A 21,657-nucleotide genomic window follows, 5' to 3' on the forward strand; every position below is an offset into this window, starting at 1 on the left:
TCAACTGGCTCGAGACGTGCGTGCTGGCGGGGGCGGGGCTTACTCGATTTGATTGACAGGTCCGGGGACCGGTTTTCAATGCAGATGACAAGACGTACTCTGCAATACTCAGTGGTTAATAACAGCTAAATTCGAATCATTTCTCCATGAAATTGTATTCATTCATTCAAAACCCCTTCATTTCCGCACGTTTCTCTTGACTGCACTGCTTTCTGTGTGTATTTGTTGAAGTTAGATTTTTCATCAAATCAGATTTCAGCCCCCTGTGTTGCCAGGTTAATTTAATCTGCCCAGTGGATTCAGAATCATGTAATTTAAAACTACACAGTATTGAGATACATTAGTTTGTTCCATGAACACACTTTTATCTTAAAGTGGAAACCAAGTCAAACATTTTCATCACGTGACGTTCGCAATGTGCGCCCAAGTGCATTTTGACGTCATGTCTAGTCGATAGCAATTTCAAATCATGTACGGTGTTGTAATACACCGTACATCTTTCATACTTACAATCGTGAACCGATCTCACAAAAACCATTTTGGCTCAAATCCAGATCGTCTCACCTGCTGGTAGCCAACGACAATGCAAACAAAAGGATTACAGTGTTAAAGCGAGCCGCAAACTGCGGTTGCGATGAAGTCAAAGTTCACTGTAGACAAAAAAGCTTAGAATAAAACACAGTGCATACATTGTATACAAAATGAGGTCATTTGGTTCTTAAAAGAATAATCTTGCATAATTTACACTATACAGTTTTTGCATTCACTGTGTGTTAAAGTGCTGGAGAGATCCTGACGCACACGCATTTCCAGCAAGTCATGACATTATCAGTTTACAAGAGCAAAACAAATGGAAGGCATCCAACCATACTTAAGTGTTTTACTGGAGTTTGGCCACTGCGTGCCACTTAACGTTTCTATTTCTGTGTCGAGGTCAACAAGGCTTGACCTATTCATGTATTCCAACAGAAATGCAATCGCACAGCCCAAAATGAACATCTGCTTCATAAATAAGTCCGCAAGTAGCACATCCCGACAAAAAAGGAGTCACCGTCTTGTTGTAATGTTCATTTTACTGATTGATTTCTGCAACATACAAACATTGTGTGTGTGTGTGTGTGGTTTTTAGGGTGATAACAAGGTGAGTTAGACAGTAGGGTCGGAAAGGTGGGTTGGGGGGGGGGTGAAGAAACGAAACGAGCTTCAGCAGCAAATAAAAGACGATAGGTGGATGGTGACGGGGGAGAAGGCTGTCTCGTAAAGGCACAGGTGGGCTCATTCTGAAATCGAGGACAGTGTGCATACTGCTTGGCGGCTAAACCTAAAGGCCAAGAAAAGATAAATAAAATGCAGCGACGCTGAACGAGAGGTAAGACACAAAAATGGGACCTGCGTTGCATGGACCTGGCTGATGGGAATTGTTGCGAGTCAAACAACGTAGAATAGACGTGGTGATCGAATGAAGCAACAAACAACTTGTGCATATAAAAATAACATTTAAAACCATTTACAAAAAAAACAAAACATCATTAACATTATTCTTACAATCTTATTCGTAGCCCATTTGTGGCTACTATATGAAAAGGGCCAACAGGCTGCTTTTCTGTCAGCCAATTAAATTTTTTTTTTAAAGCATATTAAAAAAAAAACAACCCTGAAATATCCAAAAACCAAAAAAATATTGGGCAGCAAAAAATAATTTACACTTTTGTGTAGGGTTGCACGGATTTTCTTACATCTTCTGTTTAAACGGAAAGAAAATCTGGAATAAAACAGAGCTCAACCGACCTGTACAGTTTTTGATCTTTATAAAAACAAAGAATGTAGATATTGTCATAGAAGTCAAGAGAAAACAACGCCAGTCCTTGTCGGTCAGATTTGAGACCCTTTGGACGTTCTGGTGTCAGTCGTCTCCCCACGCAAGTATCGCATGTGCAACATGACAGGTTGCTGTTTTTGACAAGAGCTTGCTCCCATAAACGTGGACTCGCGTGGTTGTTAACCTGATGGGCCTCCCCCAGGGGGAGAAGGAAAAGGAAGAACCGAAAACAGCGGCAGCAGCAAAAATAAAATAAAAAAACGAGGCAAGCAGTTAGAGCCAAAAAGAATCTCAACGCATGTTTCGAACGGGACGTTGAATAAAAGCTAAGGAGGACTGCGGTTGGCTGTCCTGTCGGGGAGACAGACTAAGGCTGGCTCATGGTCCCAGCACTGAGAACCTGAGTCTTCAAGCGTAGTTGTTTGGTCCTGACCGACCGCTTTGAAATAACAGACTCGAGACAAGAGGTTGACTGCAACCAGATTTGCCAATGTGGCGCGTTGCACAAAGGATGGAGCGCGACACATTGCAGGCTGTTGGAACTGTAGCGCGTGGTGAAATCGTGGCTACTTCTATCATCTCTGAGCAGGCAGGTAACAATATAGGACCAAACCACAACACTCTGGGACTGCGGTTCAAAACGGAGGTCATGGTAGAACTCGAGTCGTTAAGTACTGCAGCTGACATGTTCCCACGCTAAAACATGAATGAGGGGAGACACAAGAGTCCGCTCCCGTCTTTCTGTTTCTGCGCTCATCCTCAGTAATGCAGCGGCACCAGCACACACAATGTGAGGGGAGAGCGACGGGGCCGGCGGGATCACGTGAAACTAAAAGATTATCTGGCTTCGCTTTGAAGATTGTTGCTCATTCAGTAGCAGGGCACCCTCTGGTCAGTGTTCGTTTCAAGGAGAACATCTGATAGACGGGCTTCCATTTGGTCAAAGAGGAAATGGCTCCAGCTCAGAGAGAAAAGCTGGCGGTCCTGATTTGCTCTCACGTCAAGGATATTAGGCTTCAAACTAACCGGGGAATAAGCAGACGGATCCCACGTCAGCACCTTGAAACATCCGCCTTCAGCAAGCTAATGAGGACAATGCTGCTCTAAGAGAGGAGCTCCGACTTGTAAAAACGCACAGCCGGCAGGGTGGCATTTTATAAACTCGGTTTGGGACCACCCGGGTGAGGTCTTGGTCCATCTCGGGAGGGAGGACACTGTTGTAGACAGAGCGCTTCGTCTTGTCCACTCCAGGGGGCGTTGTCGCGGGCCTGGAATGTGGCGTTATCGAACCCTGAGACAGAGGGTGAGACAGAGAGGGGCACAACGATAATTAACCAGAGGAGGCTGCCAAGCAGTACTTAACTTAAGTACTGGTGGGCTGGCATCGGCTGCCTCCAGGAGTATCCAATACCTACAAATAAGGCCGGCATTTGTTCTTGCACCTAAAATCTCCCTCAAACGACTGAAATGACGCAGAGCCCGTCATTGTCGTTGCACTTTGAAAATTCCATCCTACAACATTCCGACTTACCCGCTCAGGTCTGCCTTGCTGTTGGCCACTCTGGTGCCAGGAGACGGACTATCAGCTGGAGAGGTCTTTTGGACACATTCGGATAAATCTGCACAAGAGTAAACACACACAAAGCAAACTTGTTTCGTATTCGCAAATATTTGCTCTGAATTCGAGTTTTCTGCCCACCAGTCCAACATTTTGCAATACATGTTCCACTGTTAGATGGTTGACTGAAGAGCATTTGTGTGACTTATTAACTGGAAGTCAACACCGTTTTAATCCTCTTCCTGGCGTGTGTACAAAGTGAGGCGCCGAGGCGAAAAATTGGCGGTGATGTAACACGCACAGGATAGGACAAGCAGATTGCAAGTGCGTTTTCAGTTCCCGCGCGCATGACACAGAAGTCTGCTCCCTCACCTTTGTGTGAACCGCGGCCCTCGGCCGAGGCGGGCGTCCTGACGTCCAGGGGGTCTGTCGGAGAGAAAACAGGCCGTTGAAAAGACATTCATCAGCTCAAATCGGAACTGTGCTCTTCCTCACATTCAAACGTCGTAATCTTGCGGGAACAAATTCATTCACACTGACTCAATGCCTGCTATGGAGTGCCCGACCCCGTTTCAAAAGGCGTTATCTGGACAACATTCCCTGTGCGCAAGTGTCAAGAGCGCCCTCTGTTGTACAACTGATTGCATAAAAGCCCCATCCTACCAAAAAATGTGATGGGGAAGGCAGAGCGCTCACAGCTTGGATGAATGTGGTGCGGAGGAACTTGACTGAACCCAGACCTCAACCCCATCAAATCATGAAATCAATGACAGATCTTGTTCTCAAAGCTCATGTGCATAAGAAGGTCCTGCCATCATCCGGGAGGCCTCTTGGGTGAGCACCGAGGCAAACGCACCTGTGGCCAGTATGAAGGACTCGGGGGTCCTCTCTGGGAGAGGGGGAGGGGAGTCGTCACTGTCCCAGCTGTCTGGGTTAAAAGGGTCAGAGGTCAAATAAGAAGCAACGTTACAAAACGAGAAAAAAAAAATTCATAAAATCAATCTGTATGGACTGATTGGCGGATTGAGAGGCAATCAGTGGAGAAAACAAGCAGCCACCAGCCGGTGCTTCGCAAAGCAGAGATTAGCAGAGCGCCACCCATTCAAAAAAAGCGCATCCTTAGCAACCCGCCGTGACCCATGATGGAAACAACGCTCCAGAAAAGCCAAGACCAAAAAAAAAAAAAAAAAAAACCACTCCGGGGACCACTTTGGGAAATGCCACGGAAATACATCTGCATTTGATGGCTCGAAGTATGAGAACTACTTGAGGAGAGCTTGATGTCTAAGATGTTTGCGGTCACCGAAGCAAAGTCTCCCCCAGTGCATACAATTGAAGAGTGATCGACATCATGCACCCTCAGGGTCTTTGGCGTTTTTTAAAAAGTTCTCTGGCAACAAAAACTCAATGCGTGTCAAAAGCATTCCCAAGCGTTCCAACGCACTCTGTGATTCTCCGCGGTGACACCTCAACTGCTTCAAAACCGCGTCACGCCACCGCAATCCCGTGTGCACAAACAAACGTGTTTCGCATGCACTGTTGATGCTTCACCAGTCAACATGCACACACAAGACGCACTTCTGGCACACCGGGGCAAACATCATCTTGTTACTAAAAAACCCGCACTGTTGAACACAAGCACTTTCATTTGAGTATGTGTGCAAACGCGTGTTACTCATTAACATGTGCTCTGAGATTGCCTAATCCTCAGTGACCCAGAAAGCGTGTGGGGATTATGAGCGCAGTTTCAGAGATGAACCCACAATTCGACTCAAAATATTGCACGAGGAAGTGAAAGCCACTGAGGTTAAGTTAATTCATCAAGCGTTGCATGATTTTCAAGTTGGCGGAAAGTACTTTTTTTAAACGGTCACTGATGCGTCGAGACCAGTTGTTCATTTTAGTTATGTTTAATTGGCATCAGGATTATGAGTGGGCTCTAGGGCAAGCGTCTTCCCTGTAAAGGGACCCTGGACGCCAAAGTTTTGAGATATCCTGGTTGAGACAACATTTGAGGTCTTTTCACACTGCACTTGCCAAGTGCAGCGTGACAAGGTCTTGATGGTGAATAGCTTGATTGAGCACGTTTGGAAAAGCAGACAAAAAGGCGGGGCCTAAAGGTGATCGGCGTACTTGCTGTGACTGCAGCGGGCGACGAGGAGCTCTGCCCCGCGATGGACATGGGGGACACCTTCCGCAGCAGCTGGTGATCTCCAAAGTGAAGGGCCGTCACCGTCGCCGTGGAAACACTGGTGCGATAACCCTCCCCGCCTGCCGACATCTCCCCGTCGCCCTCATCGTCCGAGTTGTCCGAGTGCAGCGGGTTGGTGAAGCTCAGCGCAGTCCGAACCGGAGTGGATGAGGAGGAGGAGGACGAGAGGTGCGAAGAGGAGGAGGAGGACGGGGCCGCGCGATCGGACGAGGTGGTTTTGGGGAAAGGTTTTTCGGGGCTGCCGCAGGGCTGAGCCCAGGCCGCGTGGCTGGCCTTCAGGTCCGCTCCGTCCCCGCCGTCACTCTTCACCGGGAGGTGGTTCGGTCTGGCGAGGACGCCGCCGTCCGCCTGGCTCTCCCCGCATCCGCCGGCCCCGCCCTCTGTGCCGGAATCCTCGGACAGCGAGGAGCTGGACGTGAGCAGGGACTGCCCGGAGCGGGCCTTGAAGGCGTGGCATCTCTGCAGCATGCTCCCGCTGTTGGCCGAGCCGCCGCCTGCTCCGGCCGCCACTCCCATGGAGGAGGACGTGTCGAAGCTACGGGGTCCTTCCTGCAAAGGCACCTTTTTAATCTCAATGCTGAGCTTCCTCTCGATGCGTGGTGCCGCGCAGCAGTCGGCCGGGGGGGATATGGGCAAGGACGGAGTCAAGCTTTGGCCCGATTCAGACTTTGCTGTTGCCGCAGATAGTTTGTTGTTGTAGTTTTCATTGAGATCAAGGTTGGACATCTGCTGCTTTTGACAGAGCACGTTTTGGTCTTTGGGTTCTGATGGACTGGTCTGTGTTTTGGGACTTGCCTCTGACAGGTTCTTCTCCTTCTCTGTGCCGTCATTCTGGAAAGAAAGAAGCAAAGTCATGACATGTAAATGACGTGAAATAAGAAATGCACACTTGGCTGTGGACCCGCACTGGCTCTTGGGACATTTTGGTGCTGAACTAAGAGTTTTCGACATGTTGTTTGCTGTTTACATTGAAACAGCGTGTTTTATGTTTGTTTTATTGACAACGCGCTGCTACAACTGCGGTTGCTTTGAAAGCGCTCCATAAACAAAGTTGAGTTGCGGGAGATTCTCATGTACCAAGCCCAGCTTCAAAATTGCCCCCAAAAACACACACAAAAGGGAAAAAAAAAAGTTGCGGGTGGAAAAAATAAATAAACGGGTTCTGTATGGGCTCATTCACCCGAGTGACGTTCTGCTGCGCGGTGGCCAGGACGTGGATAACAGGCTTGGGGTGGTAGCGATCATTGTCCTGGCGGACGTTGGTGACGGTGGGGAAAGCCGAGGGGGGCGACGGGGTCAGTATGGGGGGCACGGGGTGAGGCTCGGGGGGCTGCAGTATCTCCTCTTTGACGTCGCCTTCCACCTGGGTACTGAGGAGAAAAGCAGCAAATAAGACCCCGTTTTAGCACGGCATTTTTGTGGTCCATGTGTAGATATTTTCTTCACTGGAAAGCCGCAGTATTTTTTTCACCACTAGTGGGCACAAGCAGTAGTTAAAAAGCCAACGTTTTGCATGCAGAGTGAAAATGACCCATTGACGTTAAGACAACAAACATGACACCTCCACCGCAGAGTTTATTGCTCTTGTGTGTCGCCTGTTTTTCTGTTTTACTGCATACTTTTCATTTTGCAGCAATCTAAACTGCCTCCCCCGAGGAAGCCAACGAATGAATCGGGAGCCGTTTCACTGCAGCGATAAGTGGGCTGTGTGCATGCGAGCCGCGCATGTCCTGACAGCATGTGTTGAGAACCGCTGACAGGAAATTGAGGTTGCGCGCATCTTAGCCGCATAGACACGGAAGGTTGAAAAGCAGTTTCACGCCGGAGCGAATGACTTCATTTTGGTCTGCGTGCAAATATGTCAATGAACCATTATTGCCGACCTGTGAACTTTCTTTGCTTGGGCAACTTTGGAGACAAAAGGCCATGTCAATAATTTTCTGCAGATTGATTTTTGACTCCATAATATGGATTAGTTCTCGAACCGATAAGATTAAGTCAAGGCATAGTGACTCTAATCCTTCCCTGTAACCGTGCAGGGACTTCTCAGAATGATTTCAAATGCCTTTTGACTTGATTAAGGGGAATCGTGACTCTCCTCCGTAGGGAGATCAGATTGCATGCAATCTTCATTTAGTGTCCTGTTCCGGCGCTCTTCATCGCAGTCATGACTTGGTCATTCACGGGGGCTACGCTCGTTTTGTTTCCTTTGGATAAACATTCTTGAAAAAATAAAATAAAATCTTGGGTTTCATTGAGCTTCATTCGGAATTTCCTCTCCAAGCAGCGTGAATATTGGCCTCCTTGGCTAAGCACGTAAAACACAAATTACACAGTAACGCAGATGATTCCCACCACTGGAGCGGATTGTTTCCATGGGGATATGAATTATTAAAACGCAAGAGTTTATCCAAGACCTTCGTCCTTCTAAGATAAGATGAAACTTTTATGATTTGCTAAGGGGCTAACAGGAAGGAACACAAACAAGACACGGCAAAAAATAAATTTAAAAAAGTGTCTCGGAGCGTAAGACCAAGTCAGCGGCACATTAAAGGATTGAGTTTATACGCTTTGTATGCAAACGAGCGTTTCGTTTCAATTAACAAAAGCCAGTCAGTGGTTTGGTTAGGCGCTTGGAGAGACGCCACGGTAAAACATACAAAGGATTTGACTCTTTGGGGTGTGTCTGACTGAGCTTGCACTGACTCACTAGCAGTGACCTTGACGTTCAAGCGTCAAACAGACAGTGTGCGTGCACGTGTGCCAGACTGGTCAGATAGATGACTATGCTGATAAAAATAGTTACTTGGATGGTTTTAGGAGGCTTACACAACATGCACCCGAGAGAGCGTATTTAGGAAGAAGAGGGATGAATTTGTGGGAAACTGCTATATATTCCCAAATATGTTGACCGTGTCCTAATTTAGCGGCACTTTTAACTGCACGTTTGTGTGTTTTGGTTGGAGCGGCCATCCCTAAGTACTTTGAAAAATGTTTGCTTTCCCATTAACCATCTTGCTCAAAAAAAAAAAAATAAAAAGATTTTCACGCAGGGATGTAACAAAGAGTCACACATAATTTTCATGCGCATCTCTTTTATAGTCCTTCGGTATTGGCAGTCCTAACAGTATATCTGTCTATACGTGCGTGAGGTAATTATGCGCGGGGCTGCGAGTCCTGCACAGAGATCATAAAAGTGAACGAGAATCAGGAGAGGAACGGGCTTGGAGAAAGTGGAGCACAATCCCTGCCGGGCCCATACAGCAAAATTAAAATTAAGATGGGGAGGGAAAAGCAAAGACAAGCAACTCCTGCTCAGCAGGCGACCGCTCGCTTTGGGGAAGCGCCGGGCTACACTTATGGGAGGGGGATAAGTCAAGTGTTTTTAAATGGCTGCAGGGGAAGGTAGGGAGCTTCGACTCGGTCTTGACTCGGGGGGGGTGTTACATTCAACGCCGGGAAGAGTTGCAGACGATTGCAAAGTGTTGCAAAATGAAGAGGGCACAATGAGCATCGTACCTGCGTATACGAGGCGGTTTAGGGGGAGGCGTGTCCCATCGCTCATCATCAGACTGGTGGCTCGCTTTGTCTGGACTGCTTTCATCCTGTGCGCAAATACATCACACGATATTCAGAGTCACACTCGGCAGCGCACACTATCCGGACAAAAGCAGAAGGACACCTGGCTATTAGACCGACAGGAAATGAAAACGAAAGCACGGCCTGCCTGTGCGTTCGAGATGCCCCCTGCGCTGAAAGGCAAAGACGGCTGAACAATGACGGTACATGACGGACAATGATGCGAGTCTGGCCATGCGCGGCGTGGCAATTTCATTTGCGTCGCAATACTTGCATGGAAGGCGGAAAAAAAGAAAAACGCGGAGGCTGCGCAAACTAAAACCACAGCGCACCTTTGTGGGCGTTTGGGCCACTGAACAATGGCTGAGTAGACGTGACTCAGGCGCTGATGGCGTGAGTCAGGCGGGCCCACTGATCATGTTTGGAGAACCAGTTAAACACAAGATAATCGCACCATTGTGTCTGCACAGTCGAGTTTAAACGCACAAACAACTCCGATTAACACATACTCTTAAAATAAGGGCTAGCGTAAGTTCCTTCGATGTTGCGCGTCATTTCACGGCGACTCTTAAATGAGCGAGTGTCTCCGGCAAAACTGTCCAGACAGATGAAGATCTATTCTCGGGTCTAAATGCATTACGGAACGGGAAGCAAGGGAATGTCACAGTGATCAGAGCTGCCCGAGCAGGATGTCTCTCCACAAGTACGGCTTTGAGTTTGTCTCATATCGTGACTGCGTCTCTCTCTGGATGGATTAGCTAATGCTACTTTATGAAATAGACCCAGCACTAAGTAGTCAGGAAGCGAGCCCGACGATTGATAATAATGGACTGTCCATTCCATTTGGCGCGGAGCGAAAAGTGGAGGGACTTTCAAAGTTTGCGATGATGAAATGTTGACGTTTTTCAACGCGTTACGTCGAGAAACTTTGCTCCTTGGTTGCACTTCTGGGACGCGGGAGGGAAGAGTCGCAACTGGGGACACGGTGCTGGTAAGCAGTTATGTGGGCCAAAGGAGGACACTGAGGAGTAAATAACAACACAGCAAAGAGTTCTTTTCAATTCAAGTCCTCCAAGGCTCCATTTTCACACTCTTTTAGGTCACAGCTCTTGGGACAATTTCTGGAGGCTGACTCTGACACTCTGCCTCCCATGTGACTAATTATTTGCACCCCCCCCCCCTGCTTCCATTGTGTTACTCAGCAACATTTTTATTTTTGAGTCATACCATGACATCATGTATCTGCACATTTGTGGGGCTCTCCAGTAGCTGTAGTTGCTTCTGGAAGAGCTGTGCGATTGCTCTGTGGACTAACTCGTACTGCTCCTGGGGAAGGGAAAAAAAAAAAAAGTAGAGAGAGAGAGAGAGAGAGAGAGATGACGAGGAAGACAGGAGGGGGAGGAAGAGGAGGATGAGGAAGGGGGAATGCGGCCCAAGAGGGGGAAGAATGGTGTCATTTAAAAAAAAAACATGGAAGATGATGGAAATAGGAGAAAAGAGAGACGGCATATCAATATCAAAACACAAATATTTTGGCACTCAAAAGCATTCATTCGTAAGGCAATGAAAGATGCAGCCTGAAAAGCACTGGCAGATGAACGCTAACCTCATTACTTCCCCCAGTGAGGAGGCAGGAAGCGTGTGCGAGGGCTTTTTTTTTTTCTTTAAATTTCATTACAGGCTTCCTGGAAACTGCTTCAATTCGTGTTTAAGATAATATTTAGATTCAGGCGAGAGGTACGAACACAAACACACGGAGAATATTACATCGAAAACTTGTCCTAGTGAGTTGCGCCTCCCTCCCAAAAAAAAAAACAACCAAAAAAGAAAAAGGGAAAGAAATTGGACAAAATATAAAATTCAGAACAAAACCTTAGTCTGAACAGCTGAGTGTCGCTGCGTCCTCATTTCTTGGATCAACCGGAAAACATTGAAATCTTCTGGAATTTTCTTAACGGGCAAAAAGGGTTCACTTAGACATCAAATACAACTGTGGAAAACAATTCCTTTTGGCAGGAGCGTATGTGAACCTACCCCAGCTTTGAGGAGGTTCCACGTGTAGTCAATGGCACAGATGGCGCCTGTCCTCCCACAGCCAGCACTGCACAGTCAATATCAAGCAAATAAGCTTTCACATCGAAGCACTTTTTGCGAGTATTCGCTTTCGTAACTCGATCCCGTTTCCTTGCACACGTTTAAAATGTCAGACAAAATGGAGACGGGGGCTCCACAGAAGCTGATGTGACATCATATTTGGCGCCGAGGCGACTATCATAAAATCGTATCTCATGCTGTCACGCAGCTGTCTGCGTTTCGGCGGCGCGCGCGTCAAGCGCCGAGGCGCGACTCGAAGCCGTGCTGCGCGCAACCAGGAAGTGTCCTCGGGCTTCTCATTACGGCTTATTGCACACAGATGTTGATGGTGCGTGCCATCGGTATCGCAGTCTGCGCTTCATTCTTTCGCCATGAGAGCGTCTTTATTGGAGGGAATCGTGCGGTCGTAAGCAAAATGCGCCGGTGCGGCAACGTCAGAAAAGCAAAGAGTGTATGCTCGATCCACCTGCAGTGCACACAGATGGGGACGTCGTCGTTCTCTTGGTATTCTCTCATCAGACCGATCATGTCCAGGATGGAATCAAACGACGAAGGGACGTCGTGATCGGGCCAGTTAATGTAATGGAACTGCGTTATCCTCCGGGTTTCCTGCGGGAAGACACGAGGCTCGGAATTGCCAGAAATGCGCTCGGGTTCGAGAGCAGACCTACATTTTCATACTCCGCCACCAGAGAGCGGATGGAGTAGTCCGTCCTGGCCTGCTCCGATTCCTGGAAGACAGACAGCGGGAGTGTTCGCTCAAACCTCAAGCGACGCCATTAGAACAAAATGTGAGAAATGCTCCGCCTCTCCCCCCCCCCCCCCCCCCCCCACATGCCCTCGTCGCAAAGCACAGCTGCGACGGTGCAGATTTATCTACTTACACACGAGATTCTGAAAGGCCCGAAACTCACGGGCTCCCCGAACAGCGGGAAATACCGCTCACATTTTTTCTGAGGAGGGAAGAGCGGGAGAGTCAACTTTCATCCTAAAGAAGAAAACGTCTCGGGGGAAAAAAAAAAAAAATTCAAAAAGAATCATGCTGCTTTTAAAGTTTTTTTTTTTTTTTTTTAACCCTCTAGAAGCAAATATAATTTTATTAGCTTTGGGTTGCTTGGACAGATAAGCAGTCCACTGAGACTAATGATAATAATAATAATAAATTAATTTAAAAAAGGGGGCTCACCCTTCCCATCTCAAACTCTCGACAGGCCATCACAATAACCTGCGGAGACGCACACAGGAAGGATTAGAACGGCAACAACGGAGTCGCTCGCACACTTTCACATCTGCGGGCTTCTCAGCCGGCTCGTTGAGCCTTATCGCCGCAAGCGCCCAGCACGGGACCCATCTGCTTTGCCCCATCTGCCACTCAATGTCGCTCAGCTATATGAAATATTTATTTATGACTTTGATCATTACCGGCCTTTTTCAATCATGGACAACATATGTCTTTGGATCCAGTGGACACTTCAACTCAATGAGCCAGACAGCGAAGCGGATTGTTTTGTACAAATATGAACAGAAGCCCAATGAATATTGGTTGGACTTACAGCGACGTTATACTCCCAGTTCATCCTCCAGAAGTCGATCACAGTGTTGGGGAGAGGGCCCTGAGTTGCGATGTAGGCCTCCGGGCCATCCATGCCCTGGAAAAACAGGTGATCAACTATCAGAAGGATCCATCAGTCAGTTGCAGTGATTTATTTTTATTTTTTTAATATCTTCATACCTTGATGAAATTGGCATTGATGTAATCGGTATCCTGATTGGTTGTTTTTAACGTCAGCTTCACCCGAGTGTGATCGACTAAGAAGAAAAGGAAGGAGACAGAATGAGACAGTCGGAAATAGGGGGGTGGGGACAACTAGTCGAGCGGTGCCCGGAGGTTCCAGTGACTCGACATAAGAGCCATCGTTTGACCAGATTTTGGCAGCGCTTGGAAATGGAATGCTGCCGACGGTAAGACTCGGCGGGGTACTTACATGGCAATATGTCCTTGTATCGGTTCTTCTTCACATTTTCTTCTCGCTCGCCAATGTTCGTGGGGTAGATCTTCTCCGTCCGGTACTTTGTGGACAGCCGCCGCAGACGCTGTCAATGAATAACACGCGACGCGGTGAAGACTCACACAAGGAGAGGCTTGAGCATTTTCTCATTTCAAGCACTTTTGAAAGAGTGTCAGAAAATCATCGGAGGTGTATTATTTTTTCTTGAGGAACGTCAGCATGAAAAGAAAAATGGCGCTCGAGCTGACCGCCCACACTTGCACGCGGCGAACATACAAAATGCTGCGAATCATTATCGTACGGCGATGCAACAGAATTACGCAGGCAACTGAAATCGGCTTCTGTGCGGGACCGCAAAAACTGAAACGTTGCAGTGGAACAAAACCGATCCACCCACGATTCGAAAGAAAGAAAAAAAATGCTGCGGTTCCACGGTACAATAGTTTACATTCCGCTGCGTCAATCTGTTTACACATCCAGCCGTTAGTGAGCACCATCGTTCATTTGCATAACGATGGACTTCCTCCAAGGTTTACTCCCATCCACGCCAGTCTTGTAGCTGGCAGAAAATGACCGAGGAAAAAGCCATGTTGCGTTTTCAGCATTTAAAAAGAAACGGTTTCATTCCTTGGCCTCACGCCGCAGCCTAGCAAAAAAATCATGGAAATCGGTCACACGGCAAATACAAATTTCACATCGGCGACTGAGCGCGCTACTGTCTGCAGAGGCCCTGCTTGTAATTGCTCTTACTTCCTGTTACATAAAGCACACGTGCACATGTGTAGTCGGACGAATAATAGAGGACGCCTGCAGGGCGGACGGGCAAAAAGAAAGGCAGAGGGAGTCGGTTCCTGTCGGACCTTCTCGTGAGCCAACCGACCAACAAGGAGAGGCGGAGGGGCCCAACGAGGGCATAAAAGATCTACTCGGGAGATAAGGAGGCAGAAAGAAAAGATGCTCTTGGCCACAAAGCTAATGGCTTTTTGCATTTGTTCACGCATTCCTGTGACACACTTTGCTCCTGTGCTGAATGGGAGACTACGAATAAAAAAAAAATAAACAAAGAAGAAGAAATAAGTGCCCCCTAAATGACAACAAGCGCAAGATGAGATGACGAGGTTCCTTCCCAGCATCCAATGGCAGGGCGGCAAACCACAATAACGGAACGTTTCCTGTGCGTGCTCCATGTCCACTGACACGCACGCACACAAACACACAGAGGCAGGGCGTTGCCCGCCTCCGCAGACCCCCATCAGGGTGAGTCACCAGCGTTTACAGACACATTACTTGGGCCTTAAAATAACTCGCGGATGCCAGCGACGTTACTGGGCAGAGGGGCAGCCGACGTGTGATGAAAACCACCAAAAAGGCCAATCGGGAGCTTCGACGGACCCTTTCACGGGTCCTCACTGCAGAATGTTGGGGACAGTTTTGGCCTATAAACAAAACGCCTCAGTGAAGGCGGCGGGGCGGAACTGACTCAAGAGGAAAAAGGTAAAGCAACTTGGAGATGCGGCAGCGCTAACCTACTTTCTGTCTCCTGGCTGAATGAGCATCGCCGTACTTGCCTGGCACACTGAATTATTCACACACACACACACACACACACAGGCATACACATGCATACACGCTTAGGCACTTTCTCTTTCTCCAGTTCGGGCGCAAGTGGTGATTGGCGCAGCATGTGCACTTCCTGCGTATGTATAGTGTGTAGCAGGCATGTCGGGCAGTGCAAGAAGCTGCACTCCGATGGTCACCTTTCATACATAAAAGAGGTCAGCGCTGACAATGTTTGGAAAGTGAAGATAAAAAGGGACTGGCACGTACTGTCGCTACTGTACTCTCCTTTCATTTCCAACAGAAATCCCGACTGCACAAATTTGAAGGCGACCACTTCCGATGGAGCCTCGAGTGCCAGGCCAGACGACGCAAAACACAACACGTACCAACAGAAAACAATACACAATCCTTTTGTCGGTATTGTTCCCCCAGCCGCCGGAAGCAGATGTGGACCAACGGCACGTAATCCAAATGACCGGGGACGGGAACTGCTCGTGCGCCGCAGCGCGCCGGCCGTGCACGGATCACTCCGGTCGCTTAGCTATTCGCAGCCTATAAATCGCCAACCTGCTGCTGATGTTGTGCTCATAAAGCCGTGTTGTTGTTTTTTCGAGCCCTGGCCGCCGCGACATCTGTCGTCAGCTCGCAACGTGCGGATTTGAGTTTTCCCACTTTTTTGAATGCGGCTGTCATTCTTTAGGGGACGCCTTTTGAATTTGCAGCGGGCACTGGGGCGAATAGAACCACCACCTCGCCCCCAGAGTATCCATTTCCTTTCACCTTAGTCACGCATGACATTAACGCATCGTTTCCTGAGTGTGTGGTCTGGGTTGCTGAGCTCCTCGTAGCTTTCATCAAAGTTGACACAAGCTAACTCGGTGGGAACAAGCTATCTCTGGGGCAAAAGGCCTGCTTTTTTTGTTGTTTTTAATCGGGTTAAGCCCAAGGTGGTGGCGTCTTAGATTGTGACACTGAAGAAATCGGACAGTGTTTTACAGTAGCGTGAGGAGAGGCTACACACACGACGACGGCAGCGGCAGCAAAAGCAGCACACCCCCATGCTGTGTACCCCAACCAAAAAGCAAGCTAATGAAACATCCGCACATCACACATGTCGGCCAGAGACGGGAGATTCTGCTTTAACGAGATGACAGCTACCGAGGCCAAAACTCTTTCGGCAGCCGGCGGGAGTCTCAAGTTTGTTTGTTTTTGGTTTCTTTTTTTTTAACCTGAGAGACTCGGAACGTTTGAGCATCTTTCATCTTTGGCACGAAAATATCCGGAGTCCGTGGGCGGAGAACAAAAAAGCCTGTCAGCATTTCTAAAAGAAAAGAAAAAAACAGCAGACAACTAATCTGTGAGTAAAGGAGGTCTTGTGTTACATTTAGTCTTCATATACAAGCTTAATACTGGAAGCCATAATGAGAGAAATATCATCTCCGGTCACAGCAAAATGAATTCTGAAGTCTACAAAACCATTGCCTGGCAACTTACAGAAAAGGCATCCAAATGAATGAAATAAAAGCTGGACTTCTGGAATTTTGTCTCATCTTTTGACCTGAAACCTAAAATGTCTTCAGCATACAACAGACACGACGGAATTGGCCTTGCCGTTCCAATACTTTCGGAGGGGACTGTATTTGCATCCAACGCGTTCATTTGGGCCATGGTAAGGCTTTTAAATTCAAGGTTTATATGAGGCTTGGGATGCAGCGCCTCGAGGGACGCCTTTGAGCAAATTGCATGCATATATATGAGATGCACTTATGATCTTATGTTTCCCTTCGGACTAGTCAGATAAAGCTCCGACAGCGACGATTTTATCTCTTTTGCGTCCATTCTATCCGGCATTTGTAGCGCTGACGGTAATAGGCTACTCCACGTCTGCTTCGGGCTGCCTGTTCACATCATGAGTCACTGATGTTCTCGTAGGGAAAATAAATAAATAAAAAACACACACACACATTGCCGGTATTTGCTGATGATGCCAGAAGAAACTAAGTTCTAAATTCAAAAAGCACTCTGGCTGAATATTTCAGATTCTCCCACAGCATTTGGCCAAGCATATAATCTGTGACTCGTTGACCTACCAGCGCACTGTAATTATGCGCATAAAACACATTCTATATATAAGTAACAATAGGCAGTTAAACTGGGTGTGAAAGTCCAAGTTTTCTGGTGCAAAGCAGCACCTTCCCACACACGCTTGCTGTGCCGAGAGCCAACAAATTGAGGCATGGGTCTGACAAACTGGTGCAACCTGCTAAAACGCTTGGTTGCACTGGGCAAGCGGCCTAACTAACCAAGTTTTCCTGTCGGCAGGCGGCTCTCTGATGAATAATTAAAGAGGAACGGCGCACAAACGTGGCCAGATGAGAGCAAAGTCAGCCAGAGGCCTCGGATTAATGAATATTTAGCATGAGAGCTTCAATTGAAGCGTTTTCTCATATGTATATAAAACAGGCTGTTTGAGGGTGACGCAAAAGGCTCGCTGTGTTAATGTTAGGTCAGTATGATCTGCGGCGTGTCAGTTGAGTACTCAATCATGAATACTGTCTGGTTAAAAAAAAAAAAAAGATGTATTGAACATCATTACTTGCTAATAAGTAGTGACATGAACATTAGCAATGCTACTTCAACCAATGTCTCTGTCTGGATGCCGACTTGAAACTCACGTTGACCGGAGAGGACTCCAAACCAACCAATGAGTGCGTTGATATTTTGCCTAATTTTAAAGGGTTTGACAAAGTGTGTCCAAAAGGCAATGAAACAGCAATTGAAAAGGAAGGACATCATGTTATGAAATAGACCCATGAAAGAATGTTGCAAGCTCCGGCAAGCAAACAGCTTCCATGAAGTTCACGGGAGGGTGTGTGATGTGTGAAAGCGGGTGCCCGATGCCTCCATCCCAGTCAATAGGTCATAATTAAACAAACAGCCCTTACTTCACACAAAATATGACATGAAATGAGCATTGGATGTTATACATGTTCCCAGAAGCTACAAGCTAACCTACAATTAGAACACATGCAATAAGAGGTATTTCCAGTTTTAATGTTGGCCATTTTTGATGAGATGATTTCAGCTATTTCCAAAACTTGGCTGGCTGACTTCGTTTTCTGACGTGTTCACATAACAATGTAGCATGGTTACGTTTTCACAGGCCTTTACAAGGGCAGGTGAGCACGCCAAAAAAAACCGCCACCAATCCCCAAAATTATTTTTTTACAATTAAGAAAAATCATGCATGAATCTATTTACAAAAGAGATGAAGGGCAACATGTGTGCTATGGATTGGTGGTGACAATTCTCTTGACTCAAATGTCTGTCACATTGCACTCTGGGGGAACTGATGACCAGTAGGCTAAATGTGTTTTTTTCTGGGGGGGTATGAATGAGGGGGAGAAATGGGCTGCACCAGAAAGGACGCTTTATTTATTTATTTATTTTAAATCAAAGGCAAAGGCGCTGGTGCCGGAGCACCATTCGGGGTCTATCTGTACATGTGCCGGAAGAACCTATGACGTAAATGCATTACAGTATATGTTGCCACTGTTGACCGCCTTCTAATGCAATTGCACTGAAAACTGCCTTGATTAAGTTCTTCGTATTTGCAATATGGCAAAAATTGGAGTTTATAGGTTGCAAATTTGTGGTAGGGTATTGTGTCTTGTGCTTTGACAGCATGCACAAACGAATCAGATAAAGAACTAAATGCATGACTGAAGACACAAGCCACTCCGGATGTTAGCATTGAGTGGTTACTTCGGGAACACGGATCAATGAGTCCGAGTTCTTATTGTTATTGGTGAATTTCACTGGCGAATTAATAGAGGATACTGTATGTCTATCTGTCTGTCTATTGGTCATTGTGAACAGATGCTAGCTTATAACAACAGGAAGTCACAATAACAGGTCAGGCGAAATACGCCAAACTGTATAACGGCTGTGTTAAAGCCCAAAAATAAGGTCAATGTGGAAGATTCGCTTTCTTATATGAAAGAGTGTGGAGCCGGCGGGCGTGTTTGGGAGACAAAGCTAGGCCGACGCGTGAACTCTGCAAAGGGGAGGAAGAGAGCAGCCCGGCCGCCCCCTGCATCCTGCGGGACAGAGCGGACCGGGACACGGCGAGGTGGTGCGATAAGAGTCGCGGAGGAAGAGATTCGATCAAAGCCAGCTAGCTAGCTAGCTACCAAGCAAGCCACCTAGCTGTCGATCATTTTGTTCACTCACCATAAAGTCGCTGCCGAAGTTGTCCTCTCCTCTGTCGTCGTCCCCCTCGGTCATGGCTTTCACGCCCTGGATAAACTTTCTCAGGATGCCGGCTTGGTCCATCATGCTTGTGGCCGCTTTCTATTCGAAACAACCTCCCTGAAGTAGCAGGGTAAACGAGGGGGGAAAAAGCAACAACAATAACAAAAAAAAAAAAAGACAAAAGGAAGCGGGGTGGGGGGGTGATAAATAATAAAAAAAATGCTTCACGGATCCTCCCATGGAGTCATCGTCGGGTCCCCAAGCCTTCCTCGTCTCCTTTTTAAAAAATATTATTATTTATCGCCCCATCCCATGTTGCTTCGCCTTCTTTCTTCTTTGCTGTTTTCACAATGCTTGACAGTAGTCCGAGGAAAATGCAGCAACGGCGACGGCGGGGTTTCCGCCACAACGATGAAGTTTATAACCGTAGCGTTACGTGAGCTATGCAAACTCAGTGGTTAATGAAATACAAAAGAAAGCAATTAGACTTTAAAAAGAGACCCGGTCCGGTAAGTCTGTCTACCCCTCCCTGTCTAGCTCGATTTCCACATTCACTGCTGTTGGGGAACATCCGGACAAGGCTAGCCAACGAGAAAGGGCACCCGCCCCTTCCACGAGAATTCCGGCTGGTGATTGGCGGGCAACAATAAATGTTGACATCTCATTGGCGGAAAGCAACGTCAGTGTATAAAAAGGACGACTCTGATTGGAAAAAACTTCAGTTTGCCTTTCAGACGCGGTTTGTCACGTCATCATTTAAAAATTTTCTATTTTTTATTACACACGTAGAAGAAAACAGTATAGCAATGTATTTATAACGTTCCCTACATTTACTATTATTATATTAATTAACAAAAACGCACTGAAAGTGTGTATTGTGTGGTTTAGTGAAGGGACGCATAATTTAAAATGATCTATTCAAAAATTGTTGTCAGTATTAGGACGCATAATTTAAAATGATCTATTCAAAAATTGTTGTCAGTATTACAAAAACCGTTCTCTAACAGATGCCACAACAGGTGATCAAAAATAGACAAGGGAGCAGGTTAATCCCCTCCATGATCTAAAATCAGAAGCAAACACTCAGATAATCCAGTCAAGCAGCCATTACACGATTTTAATCTCCACCACAAACTACGAAGGGCTTCGGGGCGAGATATTACGTGAAGGTCGGAATTAAAACGCAGATTAGCGGGTCAGATGTCGACTCTGGATTAAAACAACTCCAGAAATAATTTGAAACAAATACATCACGCACAATCAGTCTTTCTCTCTCGATTATTTACTAAATTGATTTGGCAGTGAACATGACCTTTTGTCTGCTCTGGATGATGGCAACAGTAGTGGAAGTTTGGAAACGGAGATACAAACTGAAAACAAATAGACTGTGATACATCATTAAACCTCTTCCACGGAAAACAAATGAGTATCTCAGTTTTTTTTTCTTGATCCTAACTGACCCGTGACAACAACAAAGTGTCTGTTCAGAATTTGAACTGCAGGGCTGTGTTGCAGTGCCAGCAAAACACACACACACACACTTTCTCACTAAAAATGTTTTTTCCTTCCAACACATGACATCATCCACACAATAGTTTCTTTTCTGTGACTAACCCCCTCATTTCACACATAACTGTACAAACAAGTTTATTCCTTCTATCCACACTTGAGTGGCCAAGGAACAACGCAAAAGGCACTGGTGTGTGTGTGATACTAAGCATGGGAATCCCATGAGTGTTCTTCTGAATTCAACGCCTGCTTCCTACTTTTTACTGTATTTGACCTCCCAGTGGCGCAGAGGGGCCCCACGACAGATAGCTATGACAACATCCATCCATCCATTTTCCGAACCGCTTAATCCTCACTAGGGTCGCGGGGGGTGCTGGAGCCTATCCCAGCTGTCTTCGGGCAGTAGGCGGGGGACACCCTGAATCGGTTGCCAGCCAATCGCAGGGCACACAGAGACAAACAACCATCCACGCTCACATTCACACCTAGGTACAATTTTAGAGAGTTCAATCAGCCTGCCATGCATGTTTTTGGAATGTGGGAGGAAACCGGAGTACCCGGAGAAAACCCACGCAGGCCCGGGGAGAACATGCAAACTCCACACAGGGGAGCTGGAATTGAACCTCTGCACTGTGAAGTCGACGTGCTAACCACTGGACTACCGGGCTGCCGCTATGACAACATCCTGCTGAAAATGGCTCCCAAATCATCCCTCTTTTACTCCTCCCCCAAAACTCTTTCCCCTCCCATCTATCCACCTCTTTCCCTGGTATGTCGTGCTGAGAAGCAGCTGAGAGGAGGAATGCGGCTGCTACAAGCCCATACACAACCCCAAGGGGTCGGAGGGAGGCGCCAGCACACACACACACACACACACACACACACACACACACACACACACACACACACACACACACACACACACACGCAGATATGCATTACCTTGCCACTGAACTCGAATCAAAAGTAACCCATTTGGGGTTATTTCTAATCAGGGGCGCTTTTGGTGGTAACAATTCCAAGGGCACCTGACTGGCAGGGCCCGTTGCAGCATTGTGGCAAT

At 47.2% G+C, this 21,657-nt stretch overlaps 1 protein-coding gene across 3 annotated transcripts; it reads right to left on the reverse strand.

The window, feature by feature from the left end:
• Positions 1-1,053: 1,053 nt before the first annotated feature.
• LOC147186352 (tyrosine-protein phosphatase non-receptor type 12-like) lies at positions 1,054-21,248 on the reverse strand. 3 transcript variants are annotated; one of them, XM_086103232.1, is made up of 19 exons: positions 19,065-21,248; positions 13,248-13,356; positions 12,995-13,071; positions 12,816-12,911; positions 12,449-12,487; positions 12,147-12,215; positions 11,934-11,993; positions 11,729-11,871; positions 11,203-11,269; positions 11,041-11,118; positions 10,396-10,494; positions 9,109-9,194; positions 6,770-6,959; positions 6,385-6,420; positions 5,511-6,138; positions 4,234-4,305; positions 3,750-3,803; positions 3,351-3,438; positions 1,054-3,110 (listed from the first exon to the last, which is right to left on the reverse strand). In XM_086103232.1, the coding sequence occupies exons 1-19, from the start codon at positions 19,167-19,169 to the stop codon at positions 3,101-3,103; spliced, it is 2,106 nt and encodes a 701-aa protein (XP_085959358.1). In that variant the 5' UTR covers positions 19,170-21,248; the 3' UTR covers positions 1,054-3,100. The 3 variants fall into 3 exon arrangements, with proteins under 3 accessions (XP_085959358.1, XP_085959356.1, XP_085959357.1); XM_086103230.1 differs by having other exon boundaries at positions 5,511-6,420; positions 19,065-21,246; XM_086103231.1 differs by lacking the exon at positions 4,234-4,305 and having other exon boundaries at positions 5,511-6,420; positions 19,065-21,243.
• Positions 21,249-21,657: the final 409 nt, after the last annotated feature.

The sequence above is a fragment of the Hippocampus guttulatus genome, chromosome 22, assembly GCF_054856545.1.
Source record: "Hippocampus guttulatus isolate MCC_2025c chromosome 22, RoL_Hgut_1.0, whole genome shotgun sequence".
Taxonomy (NCBI): Eukaryota; Metazoa; Chordata; class Actinopteri; order Syngnathiformes; family Syngnathidae; genus Hippocampus; species Hippocampus guttulatus.

Bases quoted from the DNA above. Each gene is read 5' to 3' on its own strand.
- LOC147186352 (XM_086103230.1), bottom strand. From the start codon at position 19,169: ATGATGGACCAAGCCGGCATCCTGAGAAAGTTTATCCAGGGCGTGAAA. The intron at 11,119-11,202 runs GTAGGTTCACAT...TTGCCCGTTAAG, and splicing joins GGAACCTCCTCAAAGCTGGG to AAAATTCCAGAAGATTTCAA. The intron at 6,421-6,769 runs GTGAATGAGCCC...CTTTCTTTCCAG, and splicing joins CGCAGCAGAACGTCACTCGG to AATGACGGCACAGAGAAGGA.